The 12,942-nt window shown below is 47.9% G+C and overlaps 1 protein-coding gene across 22 annotated transcripts in view; it reads left to right on the forward strand.

Moving 5' to 3' along the window:
* The first annotated feature begins 8,417 nt into the window (after positions 1-8,417).
* TMEM164 (transmembrane protein 164) overlaps positions 8,418-12,942 on the forward strand; it is a 345,939-nt gene continuing 341,414 nt past the window's right edge. For 7 of the 22 annotated variants that reach the window (XR_013412573.1, XR_003725745.2, XM_028841784.2 and 4 more), the window contains exons 1-2: positions 9,107-9,171; positions 9,491-10,155. Coding sequence is in view for 14 of the 22 variants with exons in the window: in XM_028841784.2 (XP_028697617.1) it covers positions 9,766-10,155 (390 nt within the window). In the remaining 8 variants the exon portion in view is untranslated. Of the gene's footprint in view, positions 8,785-9,106; positions 9,172-9,490; positions 10,156-11,485; positions 11,549-12,942 lie in introns of those variants that run through there. The other 15 variants (XM_077987810.1, XM_028841790.2, XM_077987819.1 and 12 more) reach the window with 12 other exon arrangements.

A 12,942-nucleotide genomic window follows, 5' to 3' on the forward strand; every position in this document is an offset into this window, starting at 1 on the left:
TGAAGTGGAAAGATGAGAGAAGGAAAAGGAGAGCAGTTGTGTCCAGTTTGTGTTATTTTGGGGTCCACCATGGCATTCTGGGCTCAGTTCTGACGGGGAGCACAGGGGAGTATGAGGACTTTACTAAACTTTCAAAAAATAGGGTTGTACCACGAGTGACCTCCCTGCCACTTACACCCCTCACCTGCCAAATATTAATCATGCTCTTTGGGATCATTCTGAAACTGGGAGGATCAGAATGCTTCCCACGCTCCTGGAGTCTAGAGGCTGAACTTACTGCAGCACACACTTTCCTCGTATTCCAGGAAGCTGGGTTGTGTGAAGTTGCTTCCCAGATTGTGTGAAATTGATGTATTCCAAGTGTCTTGAACAATTCTGTAGAAATACTCTATGCGGACCCCATTGTTAATATCAGCTGTGGGAGCACCACTGGAGTTATGGTGCCAGGGGTGGAGAAGGGCTTCTTGGCAACAGCAGTTCCCAGCTCGGCAATTAAAGAACTGAGCTTTGTCCGGAGTCTGATTGGTTTTAGCATCTTCTACATTCTTAACATTCATTTCCTGACATAAGAAGTGATCTGATGAGCCTTACAGAATGCTGAGCAAAATAAGCCAGACACAACGAATTACATGCTGCACAATTCCACTTATATGGCATTCAAGAATAAGCAGAGTGAATCTATGGTGATAAAAATCAGGACAATGGTTACCTCTAGGGGTACGGATTGACAGGGAGGTGGGCATGAACATCTGGGTGGTGATTACAGGGGTGTACACATTTGTTAAACTCATGGAGCTGTACACTTACAACTAATAATGCATATTAGTGTATGTAAATTAAACCCCAAGAAAAAAGAGAAATAATTTAGGCCAAGCACAGTGGCTTACACTGTAATCCCAGCACTGTGGGAGGCCAAGGCGAGTGGGTGGCTTGAGCTCAGGAGTTCGAGACCAGCCTGGGCAACAAGGTGAAACCCCATCTCAAAAAAAAAAAAAAAAAAAAAAAAGATACAAAAATTAGCTGGGTCTGGTGGCACAAGCCTGTAGTCCCAGCTACTTGGGAGGATGGCTTGAGCCAGGAAGGTGGAGGTTGCAGTAAGCTGAGATTGCGCCACACCACTGCACTCCAGCCTGGGCGACAGACCCAGACTCTGTCTGGTAAATAAGTAAGTAAATAAATAAAAAAGAAAGAAAGAAATTGAAAGCAGTGATGTCTTCATGGACAGTCAGCTTATCTACCAAGAACGGTATTGTGTATGGGATCGGGTTACTGGCTTTGGAGCTAGCAGATCTGGGATAAAATCCCAGTTTTGGCACATACAGGCAGTATGACTTAAGCATACATTTTCACATCCATAAAATGGGGATTAAAACAATAGTACTTACTGCTCAAGGCTGTTTGTCATAAGGCTTAAATGAGATACTATATGCAAAGCACTCAACCATTTAGTGGTGTTTGATCACCCTTAGTTAGATTTTCTTGCTTTACTGACTAGACCCATGGTAGTTCCCAATCTTAGTTTAAAAAAAATATCCATACTGGCCGGATGCGGTGGCTCATGCCTGTAATCCCAGCACTTTGGGAGGCTGAGGCGGGTGGATCACCTGAGGTCAGGAGTTCGAGACCAACCTAACATGGTGAAACCCCATCTCTACTAGAAAATACAAAAATCAGCTGGGTATAGTGGTGGGCGCCTGTAATCCCAGCTACTCGGGAGGCTGAGGCAGGAGAATCGCTTGAACCCAGGAGGTGGAGGTTGCAGTGAGCCAAGATCATGCCACTGCACTCCAGCCTGGGTGACAGAGTGAGACTCCATCTCAAAAAAAAAAAAAAAAAATTCATACTAAGCTCTACTCTCAGAGCTTCTGATTGTATTGCTCTGGGGTGGGGCCCCCAAAATCAGTATTTTTAAAGAACTGGCCAAATGACTCTAAAACAGCAGTCTCCAACCTTTTTGGCACCAGGGACTGGTTTTATGGAAGACAATTTTTCCAAGGACTGGTTGTGGGGGAGCAGGGTGAGGGGGCGGGGTTTTGGTATGTTTCAAGAGTGTTACGTTTATTGTGCACTTTATTTATATTATTATTACACTGTAATAGATAATGAAACAGTTTATACAACTCACCATAATATAGAATCAGTAGGAGCCCTGAGCTTGTTTTCTTGCAACTAGATGGTCCCATCTGGGGGTGATGGGAGACAATGACAGATCAGGCATTAGATTCTCATAAGGAGTATGCAACCTAGATCCCTCACATGCGCAGTTCACAATAGGGTTCATGCTCCTATGAGAATCTAATGCTGCCACTGATCTGACAGGAGGTGGAGCTCAGGCAGTAATGGGAGTGTTGGGGAGCTGCTGTGAATACAGAAGTTGTTTTGCTTGCTTGCCTACCATTCACCTCCTGCTGTGCTGCCCAGTTCCTCACAGGCCACAGACTGGTGTGGATCTGTAGTCCAGGGGCTGGAGACCCCTGCTCTAAAGTGTAGGAGCCAGAGCTAACATCCAGTAGGTTAGATTTATTACATCCCCAATCAAATGTTGCCTCTTCCACTATGAACATGTTCTTGGCAATTCCTGCTCCTGGTGTTTTCCCTCTTTTCTGACCGGTTTTTTTTTTTTTTTTTAAATTGAGGCATTACCGACATACAGTAAAATGTACAACTCTAAAGTGTGCACTCTATGTATGTTTACATATGTATATATCCATGTAACATCACTCAGATCAAGACACAGAGCATTGCTAGCATTCCAGGAGGCTTCCTCCTTTTCCCTTCCTGTCAGTATCTCTGGGGTACCTGCCAGGCTGACCTTTCTCCCCACAGATGACCTTACTTGGTGTTGAACTACGCCTGAGTTCTTTTCACTCTCCTTGTTGGTAAAAGTCACTTGACACATACAAGACTTGTTCTTGTGGTAGCAGCTCATGTCTGCTTGGCTTGTGTTTATACTTCCCTCATTTCTTGTTTTCTAACCTCCCTTGTTTGTGAGTATCTCCCTAGCTGAATTTTAAGCTCATTGAGAGCAGACATTGCTCACAGGCAATAGTGCATTCCTATGAACATAATAGAGACTCAGAAAATACTTACGGAATGAATGCTGGTGTCGAATGTTTTGCGGAGTGGCAGAAGCAGTAAGCAGATAAGTCAAATTAAGACAAAGACTTCTCTCTTCATCCTCCATACATATGCAGTTTATTTTTACTGCTAACACTTCATATAATGTTGGGAGTGTGCATTGTTTTTTGTTTGTGAAAGATCATGTATGCATTCGACTCTCGGGTTCCATTGTGGACAGAGTGGTAGGAGTTGATTCAAAGAAAAAAGTGGAGAGAAGAAAAGGTAAGATGGTGAGGTCAAAGAGAACGAGCTTGCTCTGGCTCCTACTATTGAAAGATCACTGGACCAGGAGTGAGAACCTCAAGTTCTAGTCCTCACTCTGCCACTAACTTGTGTGACCTTAGGCAAGTCACTTCACTTTTCTGAACCTCAGTTTGGTTGTGGTACAGCAGAGGTAATAATTTCTGACACTTTGCACTCCACAGTAGGGCAGCTGGGTTCATAGCTGGGAGGCACTTTCGCCACAAGTATTTAGAGCATTGTCTCCCCAGGCTCATATCTCCGTCAGGTAGGTAGATTATCTTTCTGCCTTAAGATTCAAACCAGACTGAGATAAAAGGCGGGAAGGTTGAGTTCGTAGAATCATAGCAGATTAATGCCAGCAGGTATTTTAGAGACCATTCTAGTCCAACCCTCTCATTTTGCTTCTCAGTGTACAGAAGCACAGAGAGATGGTTTTCCCCAAGGTTTCACTGAACCAAGCCTGGATTCCGGGTTCCGTTTTCACTGTTGTGCTTCAAGGCTCTACTTAAAAAGCAAAGTTGATTTGCTCTTGTTACTGGTTGGAGACAACAAAGCTCTGGCCTGTGTCCCAGCAAAGAAATGATCGGGACTTTTGCCTGAAGCTTTTGTAGTTCTAAATTCAACATACTATTTTAGCTCAATTATTACCTGCCTTTTACTTATGGGGACAACAATCTCCTAGTGCTTATTTAGTGTCTACTAGGAGTTTGCCACTTTGCTAGGTGCTGTGGGTGGGGTTTAGAAAAGATTAAGATCCATTTCCAGCTCTCAAAGAGCCTGGTGTGGGAGACAAGAGTCACAATGAGAGAACAATGGAAGGCAGTATGTGATTCAGAATAAAATGAGTAGTGCAGGCAATAAATGCTGTACAAGTTCAGAGGAGGGAGCGAGCTCCGGGAGCAGAGGGAGGGGGATTGAGGGGAGTGAAATTTTACGTGGGCTTTGAAGGAAGGTAGGATTGTTTATGCAGATGCGGGGGAGGGCACTGAATTTGAGGTTGTGTGCATGCACGTGCTTGCGTGTGTGTACACATGCAAATGCAGGGATGGGTAATAATAGGGAGCACTTAGGGAACATTCTCTATGCACCAGACACTACCTTATGGTCCCCAACATTCAGCTCATTTGACTGTGCATAACCTCATAGATTTGATAATAGTATCTTTCAGTTAATAGATGAGGCAATTGAGGCACAGGGAGGTTGAGTAAATTGTCCAAGGTGACACAGCAAGTAAATAATATAAATGGGGTTAGATTAGAATCCGTATCCTAAAAACACTTTGTTATTCTACTTGTAAACCCAGAATAAAATTTTAAGCCCCCCTAAATGACTGAACAGACACACCCCCCAACACACAGCCCCCTACCTTGGGTAAGGGGATCTGGAAAGAAAGTTTGAAAAACTAGCTCAGGCTGACCAGGTGTGGTGGCTCATGCCTGTAATCTCAGCAGTTTGGGAGGCTGAGGCAGGTAGATTACCTGAGGTCAGGAGTTCAAGACCAGCCCGGCCAACATGGTGAAACCCAGTCCCTACTAAAAATACAAAAATTAGCAGGACATGGTGGCACACGCCAGTAGTCCCACCTACTCAGGAGGCTGAGGCAGGAGAATCACTTGAACCCAGGAGGCGGAGGTTATAGTGAGCCGAGATTGCACCACTGTACTCCTGTCTGGGGGATAGAGTAAGACTCCATCTCATGGAGGTTGGATTTTTTTTTAAAAATTGCTTAATGGGTATAGGATTTCTATTTGGGGTGATGAAAACTTTCAGAAATAGAATAGTGACGGTTGCACATTGTGAATGTGATTAAAGTCATTAAATTGCACAATTAAAAAATCACGAAAACAACTGCGTGCGGTGGTTCACGCTTGTAATCCTAGCACTTTGGAAGGATGAGGTGGGTGGATCACTTCAGGCCAGGAGTTTGAGACCAGCCTGGCCAACATGGCGAAACACTGTTTCTACTGAAAATTCAAAAATTAGCTGGGCATGGTGCATGCCTGTAGTCCCAGCTACTTGGGAGGCTGAGGCAGGAGAATTGCTTGAACACAGGAGGCAGAGGTTGCAGTGAGCCGAGATGGCACCACTGCACTTTGGCCTGGGCAATAGAGCGAGACTCCATCTCAAAAAAAAAAAAAAAAAAAAAGAAAAAAAAGAAAAGAAAAAAATAGTTAAAACGACAAATTTTATATTTTACCACAATAAAAAATCATTAGAAACCTTGACAGAAACCAGCACAGAATTTCCCATGTTCAAAAAACCTCGAGGACATTCTTTATTATACCCCCTCTCTTTGGAGTTTATGCACAATTGATCAGCATTAACATTAAAATAGAGATCATACGACTGACAAAACAGACTTTTCGTGACAATAAGATACCAAATTCTAACCTGACCCTGGTATAGCACCACATGACAGAAAGCAGGCCCTGAAGGCAATCAAAGTATTTTACCCCAAAAAACATTTCTTTGACATATTTTGAAATGGCCTTGCAAAGTTATCTCTTGTGGAGAAAATGTACATTCTGTAGAGAATCTCCTTCCCTTTCCAGGTCCTTTCATGATCCAAGAGAGATTTAACTAAGAGTCAGACACCTTTTAAGGTCCAATAAGAGATTTTACATCTATTCTCTCTGAAGATTGCTACCTGTCGGCTTCATCTATGTAACAAGAATCTTGGCTTCCACAACACCCTTTATCTTAACTCAAGCATTTGTTTCTGCTGACTTCAACTCTTTGGATAAAGCTTAACTTTTTCAACCAATTGCTAGTCAGAAAATCTTTGAATCCACCTATGACTGTGAGCTCCCCCCAACCACCTGAGATGTCCTGCCTTTCCAGGCTAAGACCAATGTATACCTTACATGTATTGATTTATATCTTTGCCTGTAACTCCTGTCTCTCTAAAATGTATAAAACCAAGCTGTAACCCAATCACCTTGGGCATAGGATCTCAGGACCTTCTGAGGCTGTGTCACATGTCATGGTCCTCACATTTGGTGCAGAATAAATCTCCTCAGATATTTTACAGAGTTTGGCGTTTTTCTTCAACATGCCTGTGAAAAAGGAATTTATGGCTCAATATAGAAAACTGGCCTGGCTACAGTCATTATTAACCATAGTCATTGCTGCAAACTCAGGACAGTCTAGGCCAAATTCCCAACAGAAGCTCAGGTGGAAATTGGAGGGATTACTGAAGCCATTGGCTAAGTGCTATGCCCTCATTCTTGCTTCCTTGAAGATAGCAACTTGAGGTCTTGGGATGCTGTATTCCATTGCTAGGTGCTTCACAGCTTTGTCCTTAATGTTCCTTGGTTATGTTGCTGAGGATTTAACAAAAAAACTAAGGAGAATGAACTAGTGAGCCTCTGAATTAAGCCTTGTTTGTTGTTGTTCTTTATTAATTGGCACTTGTATTACCGGAAAGGGGTCTGGATGAAGACCCCAAGAGAGGGTTCTTGGACCTCGAGCAATAATTCGGGGCAAGAAAGAATTCGGAGTAAAGTCAAGGCAAGTCTATTAAGAAAGTAAAGGAATAAAGAATGGCTACTCCACAGATAATTCTTAGGGTTATTTCTTGACTATATGCTAAACAAGGGGTGGATTATTCATGAGTTTTCCGGGATGGGGTGGGCAATTCTTGGAACTGAGGGTTCCTCCCCCTTTCATACCATATAGAGTAACTTCTGGACGCTGGTAGGAGTGACTTTTAGCATGCTAATGCGTTATAATTTGCATATAATGAGCAGTGAGGATGACCAGAGGTAACTTTCATCACCATTTTGATTTTAGTGGGGTTTGGCTGGCTTCTTTACTGCATCCTGTTTTATCGGCAAGGTCTTTGTGACCTATAATCTTGTGCCCACCGACCTCCTGTCTCATCCCGTGACTTGGAATACCTGACTTTTTGGGAATGCAGCTCAGTAGGTCTCAGCCTCATTTTACCCAGCCCCTATTCAAGATGGAGTCGCTCTGGTTCTAACGTCTCTGACACTTGGAGAACATCAGGCCTATGGTAGATGTTGTACAAAACTTGGAGCCACACAAGGCTACCTGACTGTACTTGTTAGGAAAACCAGACTTGGAAAAAACGGGAGGGCGATGGCCTGATAATACAGTAGATTGCATTTTATGTTTTGAGCCTGGCTTGCAGCCAACATCCAAAAGTGTTTCCTAGGCAAGGTGCCTAACTGTGTTTTTCTGGATATTCTTCTAACTCATCGTGAGTCTTCAATAAATATTAAATCAACATGAGGTAGGTCCTGAGAAGGTCCTTTTACTGTCCCTTGTTTCAAGAAAAGCAAACAGCCGATGGGTAAAAAGCAGCAGGTAGGAAGAGGGGATTTTATTTCAGTCAGTTGCCCTCATCCAGGTTTTGGGCTTAGAGCTGCTCCTCCACACTCATATAGTCCTGGCTGGCTTTTCCACGCATAGGTTAGGAAGCAACTGCTCTCAGGAGGGGGAAGGGGGAAAGAGGGGGAGGGAAAGAGGTCAGGGGAAGCCTCTCTTCCCCCCACTGGCCTACCATTGAAGGCCTGTCAGGAGAAAGGGGAGAAGTGGGGGAGGGAGAGGGCGTGGCAGGGGTGGTCTGTGTGGCAAGAGGTAGAGAGAAAATACTGGATCAGAGCAGGAGGGGGAGGAGCAGGGAAAAGAAGCCCCTGTCCTAGGCACCGAAGTGTGGAGTGGGGCTGTGGCTAGAAAGGGGAGAGAAGATGCCTTTCTGGTCTTGCATGAGTCGTGGCAGAAAGGAGGAATCGCGAAGAGGAGCCGGCCATACCCAGCACACACCCCAAAGCCAAGCTGCTCATTACTAGAAAGGCTTATTCGCTGCACAAGTAGTTAGGGCGGGCCGGCTAAGTGCCTACTATGTGTCCAGTATAGAAAGAAGTGCCCTGGAGAACCAGGTCGCGGGAGGCGGAGCCAGTCAACAGGCCTTCACCGAGGGGGCGAATTCTGTACACGGTTGTGAAGGAGGGTGGCTGTGCACGCGTGCAGGATCCGAGTGCAGAAGACGAGGCAGGCCAGGGAGGAGGAGGAAGAAGGCGGAGACTGAGCCGGAGGAGGGAGGAGGAGGGAGAGCCGAAGCCGCGGAGGGTGGGAGGTGTGAATGGTGGACGGGTGAGGGGAGTGCCAGAGGCAGAAAAGGGAAGGAGGCGAGGAGGAGTAGTCGTGGCCCGAGGGCGTGTGGTGGGGCGAGAGCTGAACTGGACGGGAGGAGGGAGGCAGTGGCGGTGGCAGCGGCGAGGGGGAGGAGAGAGGGAGGGGAAGAAGGAGGAAGCGAGCGCGGCTGCTGCAGGGGGAGGAAGACGGGGAGGAGGAGCCGTGCGCCGCGGCGGCGGCCGCCAGGGGAACTGAGCGCCCGGCGCGGGGAGCGCGGGAGCGGAGCAGTAGCCCGAGCCGGGGCCGCGGGCCGAGCTGCCGGTGAGTGAAGCCCCGAGGGGCGCGGCGGCTGATCCCCAGGGCCGGGCGGGAGGCGCGGGAGGTTGCGGCGCCGGGGCGGAGGGAGGGGGCCGGCTTTAGTCCAACCTCCGGCTGGCCCGGCCTCCCGCCCTCCCTCCGGCTTCCTCCCGCCGCTGCCTGCGCGAGGGGGGCAGGTCCCGGGCGGGCCGCGGGCTGGGGGTGGTGCTGCCTGGAGGGCGGGCGTCTGGGGCCGGAGGGTGGAGCTGGGGGTTTGGGGGTGTACCCGGGGGCGGGAGGCTGGACCAGGACCGCTCTAAATTGGCTGGAGGGGCCCGTCGGCGGCGAAGTTGCTAGCTGGGGGCAGAGACGGCCACGCGGTTGCAGGAGTAAGAGATCCCTCTGTGGCGAGTGCGTGAGACGAGGAGTCCGGCGTCCCTGCCATCCCCGTCGCCCTCCCCGCCTGCCTGGCCCCGCTAGCTCCTCTCCTGGCCTCCGCGTGTCCCCTAGCTCTGACCCCTTTTGGCTCCCGGTTCGCTGCCGCAGCACTGCCGGGTCTCCTTGGCCCCCGCCCTGACCCTCTCGGCCTCCGGCTTCCCCTGACCCCTGCTTCGCCACTGCCCCGTTCCCCTTTTCTTCCCTCGCTAGTTACCCCTCCCGCTTCCTAATTCCCGATGCAATTGCCTCTTTGAGACCTTTTTTTTTTTTTTTTTCCTCTCCTTCCTTTTAGATTGGCCAACGGCTCCTTTCAACCCTGCCTCGTTGGTGGCCACTGGAGAAGCGCGGGGGGCTCCCCCAGACAGCCGTGGGGACAAGTTAGAGCCAGCACTTTACCCCGGGCCTTGCGTGTAGCTTCCCCTCCCCTACTCTCGGTGCCCTGGTGTCTGGAGGGGGGTCGTGGGGTGTGCCCGCCTTACATGGTCCACCACCCGGGCAACCCTCTGGGCTTGTGTTCCATCTCACTCTTGCCTCCTGCACTGTGGTCAAGGGGAACCACTTTGCATCATGTCCCGGTATAGCTACCAGAGCCTCCTGGACTGGCTCTATGGGGGCGTGGACCCCAGTTTTGCAGGCAATGGGGGCCCCGACTGTGCTGCCTTCCTCTCTTGGCAGCAGCGGCTGCTGGAAAGTGTGGTGGTCCTGACCCTGGCCCTGTTGGAGATCCTGGTGGCCCTGCGGCACATCCTGAGGCAGACGAAGGAGGACGGTAGGGGTAGCCCTGGCAGCCAGCCAGAGCAGGTGACCCAGCGGCCAGAGGAAGGCAAGGAGAGCCTGAGCAAGAATCTGCTCTTAGTAGCCCTGTGCCTGACCTTCGGGGTGGAGGTGGGCTTTAAGTTCGCCACCAAGACCGTCATCTACCTGCTCAACCCCTGTCACCTGGTCACCATGATGCATGTGAGTCTGTTGACTTTTTCCTAGGCAGCCTAAGTGATAAGAGTCATTTGTGTGCTCAGGACACTCCATAGTGTACAGCATCTCATCCCGGCGGGGAGTGGGACCCTTAAAAATGATTTTCCAGCGAGTGGCTGCCTTTGTGCCGATTTCAGGTTTGGCTTTCTTTCACCTTTGCACAATGCGTCAGCCCCACAGTGGAGGTGAGGAACCTTGTGCCTTAACCCTAGGAACGACTGGCACTCACACTGGCTGCCCCTCCCCTCCCCTCCCAGCCCAGCCCAGCCCTGCCCTGCCCTGCCCTGGCCTTTCACAAGCAGGAAGTCCAGCCCCAGCCAGGTGTCCTTTCTGAATCACATCAGTGGACCATGACCCAGCTCCCTTGCCTTCTGTGGTAGTTAATTTCCCCGGGGCCTGGTGACACTCTTTCCTGGAGGTGGTCACATAAACTTTCTCATCTACACTGTGGTACTTTGGGGAAATACTTTTACAGGTTTCTCTTAATGACTCTTTCATTTGGGAGTGTATGCTCTTAGAGTGAGGTCTGCCTTTTCATTTTGAGGCATTGGAGCAGCACCAAGCTCCTACTAAGTGAGTTCTGAAGCAGGTTCCCAGGCTGACTTGTGAACTTTGGGCTGGTGATCGTTACGGTGAGAGGGTATTTCTTTTTTTGCAAACCTCTCCATCTTATCACTGTCATTCTGTCTCCTGTGGTCATAGTCCAAGGGTGCTTAGGAAGCTGATTTCTTTACCTCCTCGACTTCCACCCATTAGCAGTGCTAAGGAAAACAAATGGGATTGAAAAGGCAAGTTGCCAGATTCATAAAAATAATCTGGGTGAGGACCAAGAGTGAGACTGTCTGTACTCAGCCTGTGTGGAGAGATGTTCTAAAGCTATAAAATCATAGAGGAGGATGAAGAGGAGACTGGGAGAGCAATCAGTCTTTTTTAGATTTCAGACTGTGGAAAACCCAGTGTGTTTTATTCAGGGGCAGTTTTGAAACCTGTCATTAGCATCTTTACTGTCTTTATGGTTGTAGAAGGTTATTCTTTGGAGACTTGTGACAGCCTAGCTTGGGGCAGGAGGTTGAGATTATTATCTCCATTTTACAGGCCTGGCGGGGTTTATGAATGACAGGTCATTTGCTTGCAGCCAAAAGGTGAATTAGTGCTTGGGTTGGAAAGCAGATTCATCCACCTTGAGGTTGTAAGCTGTCACCCCCAAAGTGAGGGTGGCAGTGGGTGGTGGGGCAGTCCTGTGGGCAGTGTCAGGCAGATGAGCACCACGCTGTCTACTCATGGCTTGGATACTTGCACTGTGTTCCTAGGAACTCATTTGATTGCAGGCTCCTGGATGTGGTGAATGACCCCGGCCTCTTCCCTTCTTGCAGATATGGTAAGAAGGTGTGGATAGCTTTGGAATAAAGCGGCTGTTTTTGATTGGGTGGCGTAAGCATCCGGGTTGGAGTGGGCAGCATTTTTTAAGAAAGGGCTTCTTGGGAAGTGATGCCATTCACAGGAAGTCCAGGGCTGCCCTAGCTAGACCTTCTGTGTAAATTTGAGCCAGTCTTCTTTCTTTCTTTTTTTAATGAATGGGCTTTTTGTTAATGATAGGAAACAACGCATCTCAGCCCATGCTGTGTGAGGCTGTCGGGACAGGAGTGCTTTTTTTTTTAGGATGGCAGGTGGTGAGGGTCAAAGGGTGCATCTTCTACAAAGTGGCCTTGAGGGCTCTGGCAACCATACATCTACAAGGTCAACAAAGGACTAAATTCAGCCTGGCTGCTGCTAGTGTGATGACGTCAAGACTGGCAACACCATGGTTTTTAGAAGAAAGATTTTTAGAGGCTCTTAGAAGACTCTGGAGACCTAGTGCTGGCATTAATTCATTGTGTGACTTTGGAGAAAGTACTAATCCTGGTCCTCAGTTTGCCTACTTATAAAATGAGGCAGAGTTGCCCTCCTAGCTCTTGACGGTTTATGTGATTCTTGTCCCCATAAGTCGTAGATGGGTATGCAACAGAGAGCTATCCTGAAATGCTTTTGACCTCCTGTGTGGAAAAAAAAGGAAGCTAGTTTCTTCTCTGTGGAAGTCAGGTGGCCAGTCCCCATTCATTGTTTTCTCCTGTGTCTCTCCAGTAAAGTAAGCTCAGCTGGGCCATGCTTGGGAACACATGCAGAGGATGATGGCATTTTAGGACTTTGAAGCCTTAGGATGGGGGCATGGAACAGAGCCATGCCAAGGAGTTCTCGAGCCCCATCAGAATTATGCTTCTTTGCCCTTTTCTCCTATATCACTGCTTTGTATCATTTAAATAGTAACCCCTGGCGTACCAGGAGACCTAGCCTCTGATTCATCCAACTTTCTATACCCTCCATATGGCTTTTCCTGGGAAGCAGGAATCTATGGATTTTTAAAATTTGATGAGTCCTAAAAAAAAAAAAAAAAATTAACAGCAGATGGTTGGAAATAATTTTCTGACTTGGTTGCAGCAATGACCAATAATAGTATGTATACCCAGCATACCATAATACCTTGCATTCATCTAGCACTTACTGTTTACAAGGCACTTTCATATACATTGTTACATTTAGCTTAGGCCTGGAGAAAGGGATGTTAAAATGTTTCCTGCAACAGCATATATTCCAAAGAGCAGATGCTATATACAAAGAAATGTTTAGCAAGTGAACTAGCTGAATTAGGCTATGTTGTAGTGGCAAATTCTGTGGAATTTAGAAGTCCTAACAAGGAAAGAGAGATACTAGCTGAAGTGAAAGGGATAACTTAGC

The sequence above is a fragment of the Macaca mulatta genome, chromosome X (genome assembly GCF_049350105.2).
Source record: "Macaca mulatta isolate MMU2019108-1 chromosome X, T2T-MMU8v2.0, whole genome shotgun sequence".
NCBI lineage: Eukaryota > Metazoa > Chordata > Mammalia > Primates > Cercopithecidae > Macaca > Macaca mulatta.